At 36.2% G+C, this 20,105-nt stretch overlaps 1 protein-coding gene across 1 annotated transcript; it reads right to left on the reverse strand.

The window, feature by feature from the left end:
* Nucleotides 1–2,945: 2,945 nt before the first annotated feature.
* LOC129005888 (ribonucleoprotein PTB-binding 1-like) lies at nucleotides 2,946–15,323 on the reverse strand. Its single transcript, XM_054434923.1, has 8 exons — nucleotides 15,171–15,323; nucleotides 11,032–11,323; nucleotides 9,018–9,265; nucleotides 7,609–7,791; nucleotides 5,792–5,885; nucleotides 5,380–5,484; nucleotides 4,173–4,303; nucleotides 2,946–4,028 (listed from the first exon to the last, which is right to left on the reverse strand). Exons 1-8 carry the CDS (start codon nucleotides 15,321–15,323, stop codon nucleotides 3,291–3,293), a joined length of 1,944 nt encoding a protein of 647 aa, XP_054290898.1. The 3' UTR covers nucleotides 2,946–3,290.
* Between the last annotated feature and the right edge of the window lie 4,782 nt (nucleotides 15,324–20,105).

Here is a 20,105-nt window from a genome sequence, read left to right on the forward strand (position 1 = left end):
ACGGTGTAGACGCCGCCTGCCCGCACTAGAAAAAAATGGGGACACTGTTTTTGGGTTTGCCCAGGGGCTCCACTGACCCTTAACGCGGCCCTGCTTGCTAATGCACTTAATACTGCACGCTTGCAGTTCAATACCTTTGGTGGTGCCTGATAACTGAACAGCTTCTAAAAACAGCTGTTATTTTGGAACCTTACGAAAATACTGCTAATTTTAGTGCATTTGTCAATCACTCCAAGTGTCTGCTATTCACTCCCTACCCTGCCAATCACTACCTACTCTTTCTGATCACTCCCGAAGTCTGCCGATCACTCCCACTCTTCAACGCCATACCACAACGCTTCAATTTACAACATGGTTTTTTTAATCTCTACAAAGTGGTCTAGAAAGAAAACTAGAAATTTTATGTTTTAGTTAAAAATACGATAGACCAATTTTTACTCCTCATAATCTCTGTTGTAGGTTTACTTGTTTGCATCAAATTTCAATCAGGTGATTTTCACTCTACCGTGCTAACGGACACGCATTCATATAAATTAATTTGGATGGATTTTTTGTTCTACTGGAAACATTAAAAGGATAAAGTAAATCAGTCCCGGGTCCAGGTCTTACCATGTGACCTACGGTAATAGCTTATTCTCTATATGGGAAAATCACTAACAGATAAAGAGAGTTAAATGATGGAAAAAAGTACCTTGTTATATATGATATTTAGATTAAAAATAATGTCAACAGCATTTAAGTGCACATTTAGAAAATTCATATCACCATACCCATTTAGTTTAGAAAAAGGTAGTACATAATTACATCTATTAAGATTGAGCTCAATGCTATACTTATGGATAAACTGCTCACAGTGATAAGGGCAGACATGCAATATGTTAATTTTTTCCAACAAATCATAAATCTAGGAAAACTTGGATGGATCAAATTCCATTGCCTTGTAATGTGCTCTGAAGAAAAAAACAAATGAGCTAGTTTTCTAAATAAAATAAAACTGGACGGTGAGATGAAATTATGAACAGCTTATTATTATAACTCAGGCTTTCTAAAACAACTCTTTGCAATTATATTTAGGGACCAGAAAAAAAATTCCCTGAACAATTTTTTAACCCCTTAACAGTCTTTGTAACGTTTCTTGTAGACAGCAAGAACCAGGTTTTGTATCTTTGATCCCCAACTATACGGTTTTAATTATGTGGATAGTGTAAGAATGTGCAAGAATAATGGTCATAAATAAGATATCACTTTGAAAGCAACTAACCTAAGTTGAAATTTAGTACTAATGTAATATCTTGGTTTGGAAATTAGAAATCAGTTAGAGCTAACGGGTGATACAAATAACAAGGGCAGTTAAGGGGTTGTAAATGAATCTGGTATAAATCCTTGCACTCATTTTATAGTGCGGCAAAACACATTTAAAAAACAACAGAACAAACTTGACATCACTCAAAAAATACTTAAAATGCTTATATGATGAATACAATATCACTTAGAGTCAATATTACTATCATAATGTTTATAGTATATTATAATATGTAGTACGAAAATAGTAAAGCTACAAAAAGAGAGTTATTCTAAGAAAAATATATATATTTTTACTTTTATACAATTTAAAGTTTCTTGGAAGCATGACCTAACTTCAGAACCATGCATTTATTTAAACTGTAAAATAATATAACACTATTTTTTACTTAGGCTATTCCATCAAAAAAGATAAATATACAATCTAGATACCCATTAATCCAAACAAATGGCAATAGCAGACTAGCCTCTTGCCAACCCTTTATGAATGTTTATCCCTCGACCAGTGAAAATAATATTTAAACTATTAATTAAAATAATTTGTGGTTTAGATTATTGGGAATCTAGAGTGTCGATTTTGCAAGAGATGAAACTGATATCACAATCATTGCAAAATTTCTTAATAATACAAGAGTTTTTATGTTTATTATGGTTAAAAATCAAATGAAAAATCTTGAATAAACATCAATGATTAAAGTACACATATTATACATATACGTTATAAAACAATATCAACACCGAATTGGATCGATTTACAATACATTTCAGTGATTGGGCATGACCAATGTAGCAAAGATTGAAAATGCCATGATCCTGATTTATAAGTATTCCACAACATTGCATACAATTAAGTACAAAGTATTTCTTCATACAAATAATGGTGTGATCAGAACCACACTGATTAATATTTATGCTTGCAGTTTGAACCAGTAATTAAAATCTAAAATAAAACTGATCGAGCAAAAAAGTTAAAACAAAATACAACAGGAAATAAATAATAACACTGTCATGATAAAAGAATAAATAGGCTAATTAAAATAAGGAACGTAAAAGAAATTAACAAACACCTGGACAGAAAAAGAACAAGTAACGGAAGGAAAATAAACAGACTTTTAAGAATAAAAATAATAGATGATACTAACACACTGCAGGCTTAAGGCATATGTTTATACAGTAAAGGCTTTGCACACAATTCATTTCTCACGATAAGCAATGTGTTGTGCTTTAGATTGAGATTATTCGAGGCCTAGTGATTGAGTATTATTAATATTATAGCTTTTTATATAGCCTCGGTGAGTAAAATTTACGAATGTCATGCACCATTGTGCTCAATAAGGCAGCTCCAGACATTTGTATGAATATATATATATTTATATGTATAGCCTATAATCGAATATATTTATATAAATAATTATCAAATATAGTACACTTATGGAAAACTAAGTCATGCTGATTTGAGGATAGCAATATTTATAAAAATATATTTTAAGCACGACAAAAGCTGATTTCTTACATTCTGAGCCCCATGTACCATCAAAACCTGTACCTCCCCATTCCCTAAATGACAGAAACAGAAGAAGTATAAGACTGATCAAAGTTGAAGTACTGTGATCGATAAAGGCAAAAATAATACCGATCCCACCTTCTGTAACAAAACTTTAAATTTATTTCTCACAATAAATAAACTTAAGACAAACGTCAAACCGTAAAAAATAATAACAATAAAATCCTATTACACGAGTTGTAATGATCACAAATGAGGAAGGCACTTACTTAATAGGATCTAGTTAATGCCTATAACGTCACAGCTGAATCTAGCTGTTACTTAAATTAATAATAACTCGAGATCATGAGATATTAAGGCTTTAAACAGTTGTCTGACTCTTGTGGGCAGCAAAGCACCTGACTGTAAATTTGAGGTACATAAAAGTATATGTACAATTAAAATAATAACTTCTCCCCTAAACGCGAAATTCACTTAAAATAAATCAGTTCTTCTTCTTTCTCTTGAAGTAGGAATCGGCATAATGTCCGCCAAGTCCCTGAGAATGTTGACCAATGTAGTTTCCTTCTGGACTAGGCTCGGGCGAGGGTAACAACCTCCTCTTCTGACCGATAGGAGTCATCATAGGGTTAGGCTGCGGAGAGACCATGGGTGAGGCCTGTGACCAAATGATGCCCGGAGATCCGAAGGGAGTGAACACAGGTTGAGGGGAGGGGGGAAGGAACGTAGGAGCCCATGTGGGGAACACCGGAGGTGGCAAATTGACAGGTTTGGGAGAAACTGTGAGTAGAGAGCGAGGTAGAGGCGGGGCTACTGGCCAGGACGGATCCATCGGGTTGATGCCAGGATACGTGAAGGTAGGTGTGGCTGAGGCTGGTTGACCCAGGGAATGTAAATTGGTTAAGATCTGTTGTAGGTTCTGAGGATTACTGAGGAGACTTATGAGACTCTGGTGCAACTCTACGGGCATATTAGGAGCATGCTCTCGAATGAAATTGGGAGGAGGCATGTTGTAGGGGTGACTCGGTGGTTCGGGAGGAGGTACAGGGAAGGAGACGGGTGTAGGAGGACCCCCTCTTAGCTGTCCCAGTAGTCCCGCCCAGTAGCTGGGGGAGGGTTCCTCTTCGACAGGCAGAGGCGGAGCAACTTCTCCAGCAGGGGGACTGAGACTTAACCTTCTCGAGGGTGGGGGAGCCATCGACGGATTTGGCAGCAATGGTATCTGTAGGTAAAATAGGACTATTAGAGTAAAGATACTGGCTGTTAACAACTTTCAAGGTGATAATTTATAATATGTTGAATATGACTTAATCTGAATCTATATATATCTTTAAGATTATATATTTAGTTATATAAGACTAAATACCTTGGTCGGTGGGGGAGGGGTGGGCTTGAGGAACAACGGTGGACTAGGCCCTGGTGGTGGCGGTGGTGGGATGGTGGGAGATTTTCGAAGCTCTGTTCCTGATGGAGAATAAATCGGTTTCCTGACTGGATCTGTAAACAAATATCTAATTACTGAACAATAAAAGTTCTCCTTAACTTACCATTTAATATCAGTGGCATCAGGTAAAAACAAACAACACAAAACAAATATATAAGTTAGTCAGTTGAGGCTAGATTGAATAGATGTGTAGTCACCCATTTTTCTGATTCCTGGATGAGGATAAATAGGAAACTTAAATACAGATATCAATACCTATTTGGAGGCTGCCACCTTCACTGAAGCTCATTAATAACAAAGCAGCTATTTTTATCACAATGAAAAAATTCTAAACAAACCATCAACTATTTTGTAGCAATCAGAATGAGTGAGATCATCAGAAAAAGTTATTAATATTGCAATATGATGTTGTTAGCTAAGTCTACTAACATGTTAATGGGAGGGAATCAAAATTGTTTGTTGTTTTAAGTCTAAATAATAAAGTGATTAATAGATATGCTTGAATCATCAATAGATACCTTTATTTGACCACTTAAGAGCCTGAAATATTTAGGAATTGGTGCACTTAAAATTCCTTGTCTGAACATGCACATTAGGTTTGTTGAAATAAATTAGGAATTTGTACAAAATTGAAAAATATGCACAGCTCAGGATGGATTTAAAATACAAACACTTGCTACAAAAATGTTCTGAGAAAAAGTGTTCACTTGAGCAATTGAGCCAATATGTTATACCCACGATGTATTCAGTTTGATCAATGTCCACACAAAATGCTTACTCCACAATGTGAGTGTTTAACAAGCACATCGTGAGGCCCCTTTACCTACGGTTGGTATTTGATCGTAACGCACACATTTTTTACAAATTAATTAAACACAGGCCCAAGGTTTGCAAGTGATGCACTATGAAAGTGAGAGATAATTGCGCTTCTCTCCACCTACCCTGAGGTTAAATTTGTCTCCTCTTTGTGCCCCCAAAAAACCTAAAACCTCTTGGGGTCCGGGCCAATTTATAAAAGCAGCCCTGATCAAACAATCACCAAAATATGAGTAGTAAAACATTTACCTCAGCATTGAAAATAATTAAACATACTAAGCAATGTTTTAGAAAGTTTTTATGCTGTACTTACCCGGCATAGTAACTAAGGGAGATGCCCTTTTAGGGTCTGGAGGCATTTCACCACTGTGAGCCGCTTGTATTTGACTGGCAATTATACTTTGCAGGTTTTGTGCAACTGAAACCATAAATGAAAATTAAAACTCATAATTTAATAAATATTTTGGACAAACAAACATACAGTTTGATCCTAAGTGTTGTTAAAAAGAATACTAACCTGACAAACATATTGAGGGGTAAGGACTTAGTTAACACGTTATCCAACTTGTAATTAGGGCGTTTGAAAAAAACAACTGTTCTAGATGACACAACTTTCTTATATTCAGATTTCAATTTCCATATGAATGCAACTTCTAGGATCACATCATGCATAAGCTAAGATTTCAAATTTAATATCAAAGGAATAATTAACTATAGGTACTCACAAATAGGATTCTGTTTGAAAAGGTTTTGAAGATTTTGCACGATGGCTTGACCAGTTGGTTCAGGAAGTAGCCCAGTAGATCTTCCCTTAGGTTCCTGAAAACAATTAATAATAAAAAATTCAGGTTATTTTAATTTGATAAAGAAAACATAAACGTCAAAATAAAAAAAAAAATAAAATAGATAGATAGACTTTTAAAATTCAAGGAAACAATTGAATTAGAAAAATACAATAAATTACCGTTTCTAGACCAGTATTAGTCCAGAAACAGTCACATGGTTGCCGCACTAGTATTAGTGTTTTCAGGAAACCTACTGCTATGCCTCAACTTTTCCTTCAACCACCCAAACAAACGTTAAGACCACCCTAGCCATCGGTTTTATCTAACAGGCTGAATCTATCCGTAGTACAGATGAATGATTAAAACAGAACTAGAAAGAAAATATAAACATAAAACACATCTCTACAACTGGCCTTAAAGAATTTAAATAAAGTCAATAGCCCAAAAGATCCCAGGACCAAGATAAAACCCCTGATTATTGTATGTATTCCGTATTTAAAGAATACTTTTGAAAAACTAAGGCATATGAGTGCTAAATATAAGAACCGTTTTTTAAAATAAAGATAACACTTACAGTTGTGTCACCTAATTAAAACCTGATAACGAGCAACGAAACACAAAAAATCTAATTTACAAAATTCCTTGTTCTTGTGGCAGAAGTTACGTGGGTCAAACTTGTATACCAAAGTGTGAATAAATGTGCACATGAAAAAAGTTATAAATAAAGATAAGTATGGATATGCGATCATGTTTTGGAAACAAACCATATTGTTGAATGGGGTCATCTAAAATTCTATACAAGAAGTTGGATTGGAGGAAATGGATCGGCAGAGTTGCTATTCACGGCGATTGAAGCGATGAAGAGCCACTCTCACAACCATTGGTGGATATTAGTACGGTGTATTAAAAAGTTGTTAAAGACGAACTTCTAGATAAACTAGGAGATTAGGCCAGGGGACGTGAATGGCTTATTTCCAATCAACAATGTACCCCCACCCCTGCCCGTCCACCTCCAAGTTCAACTGCTCCAGCAGTCCTAATTAGGCGTTCGACCCGTGTGCAGGATAAAAATAGTTTTTTCCTACCCAGAGGAAGCGGGAGGTTTTTCGAGTTCCGCAAATTGTCGGACTTTGATTCCATAGATACATACTCAAATAAATGTGAGTGAAGCCCACAAACAATCTTCACAAACAATTACCTTGTAAAAAGTTCTTTCACTGCATAAAAACTGTGGTCCATGCACCTTTGATAACAGCCTAAAGATTAATTTTGGAATGCAGTTCAACCTGTGCCTTAGATACATTTCAGCCTAATGTTATAAATATGAAAAACTGTAGATACACACCAATCAAAAGTAAAAACAAAAATTTGGACTTAAATTTAGGAGAGCATTGTATTTAGACAACTTGATCACTGGTCACAAATCTTTCCCATGAGAACAGTCGTTTCAGTACTGCTGCCCACTTCCTGCCGATCTAGTCCGGTTAAACCAATGTGCTGATAATTTTGCCGAGTGTAGTCCGGTTAAACCGATGTCCGGTTAAAAGTTCCAGATAAGAGGGTCTACTGTATATGAGTTTTTCACAGTATTAAAAAAACAAAAATTAACATAAAACATAAAAAACAAGAAGAATGGGAAGACTTGAGGAAGTTAGAGCCATTGACAGACTCATATGACACACTTAGTATAGGCTCTTTATGTTCTATTTTGGAACTAATGTAAATAAGTCAAAAGTTGCCGATTAGTTTGCACTGACCGCATCATTAAGCAGCTGCAGATAGAGGTTGATAGCCCGCACTCCAGGAATGTAATAACTGATCCTGATGTTTTCACCGTGCAGATTGTACCCATTGAGTGAAGTCTGCGCAGCCTCTGCGTCTTCCCAGTTACTATACTCTACAAGCCCCCAATCCTGCGGACACCCATGCTTCAGGGCAATCTGAAAACAAAGACATCAACCTATAGAGCTAGGGATTTGTTGGTTATCTGTTTCCATTGACACTCAAAAGCTAATAAAGTAAATTAAGTCATATTGAAGAGGCTGATTATTTATACTTTCTAGAAATTACATATTTGTTTTCAAAATAATTCAATTTTGTGTTTTTTTTATCCCATTGGCAAATGTTTAAAAATTTGTGTAAGAGAACAGTCTAAACTCAAGTCATATTAGTATCAAATAACGATATTTTTGTTAAATAGCGTCATTCTTACATTCATTGAGAAACCAATGACAAATTGTATCTGGCTCCAGAATTGAGCCAACCGTTAAAACTTAAAAATGAAATCTACTGTTCAATCAGAATTTTCCAGTCATGTTTGCTTTTTTTTGTGAAGTTGGTAAAAGTTAACTGTCTTAAGCCTGGTACATGTAGAATCACAGTGACATCTCATCACCGAGTTGTTGTGTACCTCGGAGACAAAGGGAGCAGTGTAGGGACACAGCAGCGATGTTGTCGACGATTCCAGTCTTCAGATTGGAATTTGATCTGATGTGATTCCGATCCCAGACTAAGTTAAGATACTAGCCGCTAAAGCTCAAGTGATCATCAGGCACAAAGTCAGAAAATTTTGCCGAACCAAGCTTCAATTTTTGCGATTGTGTTTATAAGATTGCACAATTGGAAATCCTCAAGATTGCAGTGATTGGGGGAGATCATTATTGATGTCCCTTTAACGACCACAATTCCAATAACCCAGTCTATTTATCACAGAAAACTTTTACAAGTAAAATTAACCATTTTCCAGAAATAATATCTCAAAGTCTTCAAAATTTAATTGAATATTTAAAAGTAGGGATTTTAAAAGGCGATAAAATGTAAGAAATTGTTATTTCCGTTTTTAGAATTTTGTTTAAAATGAATTTATCTTTTAGGTAAAACCATAAAATAAAATAAATCTTTATTTCCGTTTTTAGAATTTTTTTAAAAATTAATTTAGCATTTTAAGTATAAAAAATTTCATGAAAATGAGGATCGGAAGTTTTCACAGCAAAATTTACTGCTAGTGATTCACGGCTCATTCACAATTTTATGGTTTTCACGCTTGAGTCTGGGTACTCTGATAAAAATTATTTTTTATCCTTAAAGCAGTTCCTTTACAACAACTATTCATAATTAGCATAAATACAGCATGACAACACATGATTAAAGAGCCTATAAAACTTACTTGGCAATATGGAGGGTTGACAATCGATGAAAATATCTTGCGAAATTCACTCATGTCACGGAAGTTTTTTGGAAGACGGTCTACAAACAGGCACTTGGAGTGGAGTGATTCAAATGTAACGTGGCTCGAGTCCAGCCAATCACAGACAAGCGTATGGTTGTTGATCTGTTGCCTGTCGAGGACATTCTTTGCTGGTAGTGAAATTTCTCTACTCTTGTACTCAACAAACCCGTAACCTTTGCTTTCTCCTAGAAAATGAAATTGGTGTAAATAGGAAGATGAATGCATCCAAAATATCGATATTGCAAAACAGTTTTGCACCCAAGGTTTCTAAAGAAAAATCTTGTAAAGTTGGCCCTAGGAATTTTGCAATTAATTTGTAAAAGAAATTTTTTTATAAAAATGACCAAGAAGTTATTCAGATTTGTTAACACACAACTAGGCTTGAACCATACTGACTTAGTTTCAATGAACAAATTTCAAAAAACTACATTTGTTTAAAAAATAGATGAAATAGCAAGAGTTATTATTATCATTATCATTTGAGATGGGGAGTGAGGACGCCACATATGGACATTTTAACCCAAATATGAGTGATGGATGAGTGTAGAATGGAGTGTTATGCCTAGTGTAGCTTTGTTAGTGACTTAGACCAGGTGTGTTATTAGTCAAGACCATTTATTGAAAGCCCAATGATCAGGAACAGCTGGGTCCAGTTTCGAGCCGTCAAAAAGCTACACACTTTTCTCAGGATCGAAACAGTAACCTTTTGATTACTAGGTGAATACTAAAACCACTGAGTTACACAGCTATACAGTAAATGAGTTTTCACAGTATATAAAAAAAAATATCAAAAACATAATATAGCAACTTTATTTTACTATTTTTGAACTCCATTTGATGTTTCTGTTGACAGTCCTGAACAAAGTTTTCAGTAATAAATACTTTTGCTACAGATAATAAAGAAAGCAGTAAACCTAGAATGAACAACAGGGACCCCATTCTTTTACGACAACATTGCCAGACTTGCTTGATTCTGGTCCAACTCAGACAGTTTAGATATCATCAATGTGCTCAGCCTTTGCATTTATTGGCTTTAATGTTTTATCACTTTTGTATGTAGCTCAAAAGACAGAATTGTCTGTCCTCTATCTCATTGGCTGATAAATAATAGAAGGGTTTGCCAAAATTGTCCTGAAAGAGCTTTGAATGGCACCAAAATAAACTTATGTCCAAATTCATTGAGAAGCTGACTAATACTACCCTGTATAGTTGTGTTAGTTTTTAATGTTTGGGGGAGAGAGCAGGTCTAGCTTGGTAGAGCAGGGCTTCTATCCCAAGGTCAGGATTCAAATCCGGCCAATCACCAATGGATTTAGCTACGGGTATGTGATGATACCAAACCCTCTATCAAAAACACACATTTAGACTGAAATAATGTGTTTAACAGTTCCGAACTAGAGACTAGTGTAGAGTAGGATGTGGTATAAAAAAGTGGTCTACAGCTCCTAGACAAACATTCTTAAACTGAATCTTAAGTAATTTTTTGAAAGGTAATTTTAAAAAAAAATTCTTTACTACATTTCTGTTAGAACTTACTAAACTTCTTTCAGGACTTATTTCGCTATATAATCTTCTTAAATAAGGTTAAAAATATTTCAAATATATTAACTGGGATAAGCTTAAGAAAAGAGAACAAACTTTCGTTCATCCATAGAACAGCTATGGATTAGTGACCCATAATAGTTCTGGTTATGGATTAGTGGATATGTGGCGCTATGGATTATTTTACATAAGCTGTTCATACTGAAGAAGTCGTTCTCAAATTGAAACCTTCCTTTTCCCAATTGAGAGTAAAAATTATAAATCTTTATAGTAACAGCGAACATAGTATTATTATCTTTTGTAACAAATAGGAAACATTATAAAATTTGAAAATTTCATTTAGGTGAAAATGAACCAATCAGAGAATGAACCAAAAGACAAAAAGCATTGAATCTGTTCTGTGACGTACCAGTCTTTTCGCTTATCATGAGGAAGCTGCGTTTGACTTCCCCACATGATTTGACTAGAGCATTGAACTGTTCCTCCGTATAGTCCAGAGGTAGGTTTGCCACACATAACATCATCTCTGTCGCTGCAGGACACACGGGTACACACTGTCCACGCAGAAGGAACGTCCTGTCACGGTCCCACTCTTCCAGCATCTCCGGATCCTCCAGCTCCGCCCTGGCCATCGAGGAACCTGCCCCGGATGTCACCGTGATCTTGGTCACTGGGAAGTCATTGAGGAGCTCTCTGATCTCCTGTAACAAAAATTGTGAATCAGCAAAATAAATATTGTGGACATTTTTCACTAAATCACAACAACTTTAAAAGTTGTACGTAACAATAAACAAAATACAACAACTCGAGTTTAGGTAATCCTTGGTTCTAAACACACCAAGAAACCCTAACCCAAAACAGTATTTGTAGATAACTTAAACATTCCAAGGATAAAAGGATTTAAGGATACAATCAAAGATGACAGCAACACATTTTGTGATTGTCCCATTTAACTTTGTTTTATTTTAATTAAAAATTCGCTGCTGCTGGCCAATATACATGGAATATCTAATAAGTACCCAGAAGTCATAGTAAATGTTACTAAGGCACAATATATTTGTCAATTGAAATTAAGTCATATCTATCATGTTTTAGATGCAAAGTAAAGGACAAAAAATGCACAAAATTACTTAGCATCAATCAAAGCAATGAAGTAGTAAATAAGCGACAGTGGCTGAATCAAGTGTACAATTAGCGCCTTCAACTCCTAAACCTGTGACATGCAGGCATGAATGCTTTCTATCGGTGTTCGGAGGGATTGCAGGCGCTCCAATTGGCGAGGTTGCCACAAAGTGTTCAAGGGTTTCAACGACCACAACATTCTTAGTAAAAAGTTTTAAAATATAAACAAATTGATATCTCGTTCACATTATGGTCAAATTTTACATATTCAAATTACAACTAGATATTAGAGTCAGATATTAGATCAATATGTCACTACAGCGCTTCTATCTGGCTGTTGTTAAACCATAATGGTTTTTTTGGTGATTTTTAAATGTTTAAGTGGTCACGATGATTTATGAGGATCAGGAAGGGCTCTTTTGGGTTACAGTCAGACTAGTAAATCCGAATGTCCACGAGCGCGCGAAGAGGTAGGCGCTACATAATTGGGGAAAAGGGAATTATTGACACCTAACATGTTTTGAATCAACATTTTCGTATTTGTGTTTATTACAAATTATTTACTATGCTTAGAAATTACAACGAGCGCCTAACGAGGTAGGCGCTACATAATTGGGGAAAAGGGAATTATTGACACCTAACATGTTTTGAATCAACATTTTCGTATTTGTGTTTATTACAAATTATTTACTATGCTTAGAAATTACAACGAGCGCCCAACGAGGTAGGCGCTACATAATTGGGAAAAGAGAATTATTTACACCTAACATGTTTTGAATCAACATTTCATATTTTTGTTTATTGCAAATTATTTATTATGCTTAGAAATTAAATTTTTGTCAATTCATTGTTAGTGACATTTTCGTGTAGGCCTATTGTTAAGCTATAATGCATCACATCCCTTATTTTATTATTGTATTTTGTATATATTTGACCATTTCACAGTATATCAGTAAAATGGCTAATGATAGTCATGAATTTACTGCAGCGATACTGCAGTGATTTAGTATACTGTCCATTTGAGCATTTCAAAATTGCCCACAATATCGAAGTTATTTAGCATTTTCGAAATTGCTATTAGAGCAATAGACCACTACAACCATTGAATAAGTATACTGATGGTCAATGTTACGTTTCCCTCTTATGGTGGTCCAGAATAATGTTTTCTATGAGGCACACTTCCCGGCAGTATTATAATTGTTCGGATAAGTATAAACAATGAAATTCATACACTGAACTATTGGAGTGTGTCTGGAGTGAAAATGGTGGTTCTGTGCAGACCTAACGACCCAAACCTCCTAAAAACTGACCTTGGGGATGGAAGGGACGCCGCACGACAATAAAAACAGTCACTAGTGGTGAGAGTGGGCTCAAGAACAAAATAAATGTTCCACTTTGTAAATGATTTACAGCTCGAAAGAGAATCGCTTGGACATAATATGCCAATACTGTAACTAACTTTTGGTTGGGGGGATATGTATGTATTAAGGAAATATTATGTTATTGTAGTGTATTGTAATCGTCCACAGTTGCTGTAGTGTGTATTTCACTGTTTTTTGTTTTTTTTAGTAAATGGAGCATTGATTTGAATTGTTATCTGTATCTACGTGTATACAAATGTTTGTATGTTGTTTCATTCATGGTCTTATTTTGAAACAACTTGAAAACTTAAAGACACTTTGTATTCTTTTAATTAAGTCGTAAAAAATTATAGACTGTCCCTATAATATTGTATATAAGGACATTTCAAATAAGTTTACCTTACACGCTGAAATTCTTTCCCTACACATTAGCCTGCTTTTACATAGACTACTCTCAAACAGTGACGACCTCACATCATTGAGATTTTCCACTGACTTGATTTCAATTTGACGTGATCATGGACCACCAGTTATGTATTCATGTGGCTTTTTGCACTTGGCACGACTCCCAAAATATTTATTCTAACTAAGCTTTGCTCATTGCACGTGAATAATGTCTTTGGATTGTAAATATAACACTATTTTGAAATCACACGCGATCATTCGTCTGAAACTACATTGCCAATAAACTGAAGACGGACCCATCGTGTAACATTGTCACTGACGGCGACGGGACTGAGAGTTAAGCCATGTTTAAACGCGAAGTGACAGGTGAACTGTAAATCAGCGTCTCTACAGCCGCCTCATTAGCTTTACTCATTTGTCCTGGCTACTCATACTCAAGTCTAAACTCATGCTGGCATACCACATATCATATCGTTGATGACGGCCACTTGCGCTCTTCATACTTCATCTCTCAACAGTACCAACACTGCGAGGTTAATGCCACAGAAAAAAACAACAGTGGAACAAGTGGATGTGCATATATATACAGAACATGCACTGTGAATTCCAAAGTGTCAACTTTAAGCACATTCCAGAAACCATGAATTCCAGACTAAACTTTCAACACATTTCAAAAACTACGAATTCCAGACTGTAAACTTTCAGAAAATTCCAGAAACTACAAATTCTATACGGTTAACTGGCCAAATCTTAGTATATACAAACATTAGTTGTCAATTCCAGACTGTGCTGGCAGAATATACGAACTACACGGCCACTTGCGCTCTTCATACTTCATCTCTCAATACAGTACCAACACTGCGAGGTTAATGCCACAGAAAAAACAGTGGAACAAGTGGATGTACATATCTATACAGAACATGCACTGTGAATTCCAAAGTGTCAACTTTCAGCACATTCCAGAAACCATGACAAACTTTCAACACATTTCAAAAACTACGAATTCCAGACTGTAAACTTTCAGAAAATTCCAGAAACTATGAATTCTATACGGTTAAACTGGCCAAAACTTAGTATGTACAAACATTAATTGTCAATTCCAGACTATGGACTGGCAGAATATACCAACTAAATATTTAAATTCTGTGAGGAGAGTGCTTAACATATTGTTATCACACACGATGCAAATTAATAATGCGCATACTGTAGTTGAAAAATATATAACAAAAAACAAAAGCAAATAACTTATTCGCCTTACCTAATATACCATATGTGATTTGAGTGGTTTGTAATCGGTAATGCTGTAAAACTATTGTGTTAAATACTGATTACTAAATTTAAATATTTATAAATATATATGTATAATATGAATAATTTATTTCAACAAATTACATTTTACAAAGACCTTTTTTATTGGATAAAACGTCGTACACAGGACTAATTCCATGCAGAATATGGTTTGGTTTGGTTGTGGTTGTAGATGTATTGTAGATATGCAGTGGTTGTGGTGGCAGCAATGGCCCGGCCAGACAGAAGTAGTGGCGTGGTGGTGGTACGCCTGTTGGTTCAGAGTCCACTGAACTTGACGAAGGTCACAGGACCCCCCTCCCACCATAACATTTGGCCGGCGAGGCCCCTCATCAAGGATAACACATCACACGGTCATCGGGGGACGGCAACCGACGGCGAGCGGACGAGGGGGAGTAGGAAGTGCCAGAGGGCCGCCACCAATGTAAAACTCTTCTGGCACAAAGGAAGAGCAGAAAGATGAGACAATCCTCATAGGAAGATGTATCAGTACGATATACCACATGACAAAAAAGTACCGGCAAAAAGATTACATAATTCCCACATACACACAAAGTGATCCACATTAGATTGGTTTGACAATATTAGAAAACGATGCGGTTTTAGTAAGCGTGTCGAAGAGACGCGAATAATAGACGTTGGTGCGAAAATACCAGTTTTTCCTTCACTGAATGAGACATAGCAGATGTACATTATAAAAAACAAGGCGTGTACTCGCACTGTTTGACTACCCCCACTGTACCCTTCGCTTCGCTCGGACCTGGGACCTAAGAGGATATTTTGAAATTTCATCGGAGTTTTGTGTTAAAAAAATCGTCGGATCTATGGGAATAATTCTATCTTCGGAACTTATGGAACAACTGTCTCAATTCAGTTATCAGAGCTGTATACTATTTAGACTATTCGGAGCTATTAAAACTAAATGTACATCGGATTTCTAGCTAATCGGAGCTATGGGACCTTCCACATACAGAATCCCTGAAGAATCTTACATTTCGAGAAGAGAATGTAATTTTAATACTTGTAATAGTCGGGAGAAATAGTTAAGTAATTGTAGAAAGAGGTAATTTAAGCTGTAACATGAACGAACGCGATTAAGACTGTGAACCGTTGTCCGCTTGCATGCAAGGTTGGCGCATATTGCATATGCGATTCGCGCCACACCGCTCACGCCATGCCAGTTTTCAATATAAATTACTCTTTAAGCTATGAAGTAGTTCCTTTGGCGTGACAAGCATGCTCTACGATTAGGAAGGGCGCCAGTCCTCGTACAAACCCTAGTTTGAATAGACTTTAATTAAAGATGGACCAACTACAATGATTTGTGCGGTTTTAAAGTTTTGCAATTTAAACATCATAGGATCTTGAAAAAATACAGTATGTTGTACGAGTGTATAAAACACCCCTTCACTATTCGATCTAGGCTCATCTAAGATTAGAATTTGTGAATTTGTATTTAAGTTTTTACAGTACATCGTATTTTCATTTTTCTTTTTGAAATTAATACATAGGCCTGTGTCGAAAACTGCTGGAAAACTATTTATAACATTTTTATAAATCGCCACATCATACTGCAGCATCGTAAGCACATCACTTAAGAAGTAGATACTTAATAACATTAAGCAAAATTAATGACATTGAGTTATAATACCCGAAATATTGTTGCAAAGTGGCCTTTTAGATGTAACCCCCCTCGAAAAGGTTTAACAAATGTATTTCTTAGGCAATTGAAACTTTGCAGTTTCAAGTCTTTGGTTTCAAACCAAGGCATGATTCTGAAAAGCACCATATTCAACCCCTCCCCCAAATTGAATTTTACATCAATTCGTTATACCCACTCTTTGACTAAAACAATCTTTTCTAAACGAGGGATATTTTCTTTGCCAGTAGAGATGCCAAATGCAACATATTTGTCCTTTCACGGCAGTGAAGAACAATAACACCACTTTGTCGTCGGTTTTAACAAGGTCTTATTCAACTAGCGGTTGAGCGTTGAGCTATTGCCTGTCTCTGTTTATCAGAAAGGGTTGTTTGCCCTCCCCCAGCAGCCTACCCCCTCCCGTCGGCAACGACGCTACCCGTCGCCACGACGCCTATTTAATTGAATATCACAAACAACATCGTTAAGTGAGGACGGCGACGTCGACTGCCCATCAAACGGGTAGAACGTAAACTCTTTACGTCGTAAACATACAGATGAAACATTGAGAACATGAGAGAGCGAAAGATAGAGACAGACCTAGAATACTTTTTACTGTGGTGACGTCACAACAGTAGGCTTTTGATGAGCTTGGAGTGACCACAAAGTTCCATATGAATGAATGAATTACAAAGAAGCTGTTTCTGGGGACATCTTTCTCAAACTGTAAACCCTCTTTGGGTAAGTTAGGACCAATAACTGCACAGGACTCCTATTTAAATTCTGAACATATGATAGTGATGAATCAGAGAAGGTAGAGGCTAGATTCGGAATATAAGAATATAACGTATGAAACAGTATATAATATAGTATGAATATAGTATAGATTAGTATAGTACGTAGGTATAGTATAGAATATATTATGAAACAGTAGATAAGAGCAAAACCCCAGTTAGGCTGCTCTTTGTCTATACATATTATATCGACCATAAACACGAAACTGAAGAGATAAAAAACTGCAGCAGTTGAGGCGTTCTCATTCTACGTACACAGATTAACAAGAGATAAGAAAGAAAAACTCCTGCTAAGGCCGGGGCCACACGAGGCGGATCGTCCGCGCGGCTTATGATCGTACGATCATAAGCCGCGCGACGATGTCCCGGCCACACGGAGCGGATGAACCGCTTCCGGTTGAGGTTTCCCAGCCTACGTACTGAGATTCTAACATGGTTTAATTCACTCGTTCTCGTTGTAGTTATGGAAGAAACACGTATGTTAGTTTGTGCATTAGAAGCGTGTGGTGAGCTAGAGCCTAGGTTAACCGAAATCATTGGGTCCATCATTTCATAACCGATAAACCATTTGTGTTCCAAACCTTTTACGAGCACATGCGAAACCATAGTTCGGAGTCTTTTTCTGTTACTATCGCATGTAGATAGCATCGTTTGACGAGCTACTTCAATTGCTTTGACCGTATATAACTAATGAAGATATACTCATGAGAAATGTACAACATGAGAAATCCCACATTATATTTCTTCTATTGATTTGTCTGTATCGAACATTTTACACCTTTAAACCGAAATGCACAAGAAAAAACTATAAAAAACCACTACAAATGCTTGAAAATGAGCTCCAACCGCGCGGACAATCCGTATCGTGTGGCCACTCTCATAAGACTACGTGTGTCATCCCCTCCAACCGGCTTATGATCGCGCGGACAATCCGCGACATGGCGTGGACAATCCGCCCAGGCGGCTTAGGATCGCCCCGTGTGGCCACTCTCATTTGATTCAATGTGTTGTCGGACCACGCGGATCATCCGCGTGGTCCGTCCGCGCGGATGATCCGCGTGGTCCGTCCGCGCGGATGATCCGCGTCGTGTGGCCCCGGCCTAAAAGAGTGAGAAGAAAGCTTCCTGATATACACTGATAATAAAGAGATAAAAAAAGAAAACCTTCTGCATTAATTCCTAATTCGGATAAACACTACCTATGTCCTGATCATACTACTGAATAAGATAAACCCATGCCAGTTTCTCTGATAAGGTTATCGTAACGTATAGCTAACTCCGAAACACACTGACCATGGATGAGGTAGTGATAATAAAGAGATAAAAAAGATAACCTTTTGCATTAATTCCTAATTCGGACAAATACTGTCCTGTTCATTCTCTTGAAGAAGATAAACCCATCCAAGATTCTCTGATAAGGTTATCGGTAATCTATAGCTATAGCTAACTCTGAAACGAAGAAATCACTCTACATGAGCAATAAGAAGTTTTATTCACAATTTCGAGAGTAATCAGGGAAATGGTCAGACAAAGAACGAGTAGTCAGTATTATTCATATTAAAATCACATAGAGTTTTGAGATTAGTTTAACATTCAGCTGTTTACTGCAACCGAATATTAACACAATTCATTGTGACTATTGATTCACATCAATTCATTTTCAGATTGCTTTTTTAAACGTTCCGAGTTTTTGAATTGCCCAACGCCAACGCAGACTTATTTAACACGTCGAAAGAAGTTCCATTGGCATTATTCCTATAATGAGTTAAAAATACACAAGTATATACAGTACAGTAGAAAAACTTGGAATAAAGTTCAACAAATCATCAAAGCCTATATCGGGATAAAATCCAGTACTGCAGAGAAGTGATCGTACTCATTAAATACATTTCATCCTATATTGACAGCGCTATTTGCGATATAAACAGAAATGAACGAAAAACATGTAAATAAATGGTTATTAAAAGTCGAGTATTCTCCTCCTAACCAGTTGACAGTTAGGAATTGGATGTTCATTGTCTGATAAAAACAATGTTGTTTAAATTATTCCGCGAACATCGTCAACTCTCACAGGCTTGTTTATTCCTCTGAAGCGAGGTTGTAAGGATGGAATTACGAAAAACAGGGGTAAAAAGATTTTACACTAAACAATCATTAAAGCTGAGTTATTCGGAAGTTTCACATTTTCTTTAAAAACTCATATATGAAAACTTGGAAATTTTAAGGTGTGTTTTTATAACCATTAGTTAGATCTAATTTTATAAATAATTAGAGTTGCTTGGAAACAAACTCGGAACAATATACAATCAAAAATACTTTTTATGTGGCTCTGTTCAGTGTAAATTTCACAGTTTTGGGTATAAATTCAATATTACAAACATAAAACATTATCGAAGAAATCGGGCCTTTAAATGATTTCATAGAGAGGTCACTCGTCTATCGCCAGCTCGAAACGTTTAACAGTAGCATATAGTTAACAAAAAAAACAATGATCACCAGCGAATACAGTTTTGTCTTGTTAATTTATCAATTTTCGTAATTATGACATAATAACTAGTTCAATCTGAAAATTGAAAAGAGCATACAATTTATAAGTTCAAACATGATGGTTGGTTTTATTATGTATCCTACCTAAATCATGTAATGTGAAAAAATTTGCATTCACGTTCATCAGCTGTCATAAAGATAATTTTTAGATATCAACAATTCCTAGCAAGTGGAAAGGTGCAACGAAGAGTGAGGCCTAAGATATAAACCTTATGCAGATAACGCACATTTCACTGAGATGGTTTTAATCTCGGTAAAAGCAATGTCCAGTAATAGTCGTTCAACTGAAGTTGATGCCAACTTAAGTC

This window comes from Macrosteles quadrilineatus, unplaced genomic scaffold (assembly GCF_028750875.1).
Source record: "Macrosteles quadrilineatus isolate MER2022 unplaced genomic scaffold, UCM_ALF_1.0 Scaffold_41__1_contigs__length_1036756, whole genome shotgun sequence".
In the NCBI taxonomy this organism is placed as follows: domain Eukaryota; kingdom Metazoa; phylum Arthropoda; class Insecta; order Hemiptera; family Cicadellidae; genus Macrosteles; species Macrosteles quadrilineatus.

Coding starts and splice junctions, on each gene's coding strand:
- LOC129005888 (XM_054434923.1), bottom strand. CDS start 15,323: ATGTGGTATATCGTACTGATACATCTTCCTATGAGGATTGTCTCATCT. Junction 11,324..15,170: donor GTTGCCGTCCCCCGATGACC/GTGTGATGTGTT, acceptor TTTTTGTTACAG/GAGATCAGAGAGCTCCTCAA. Junction 4,304..5,379: donor TCCCTTAGTTACTATGCCGG/GTAAGTACAGCA, acceptor ATTTGTTTACAG/ATCCAGTCAGGAAACCGATT.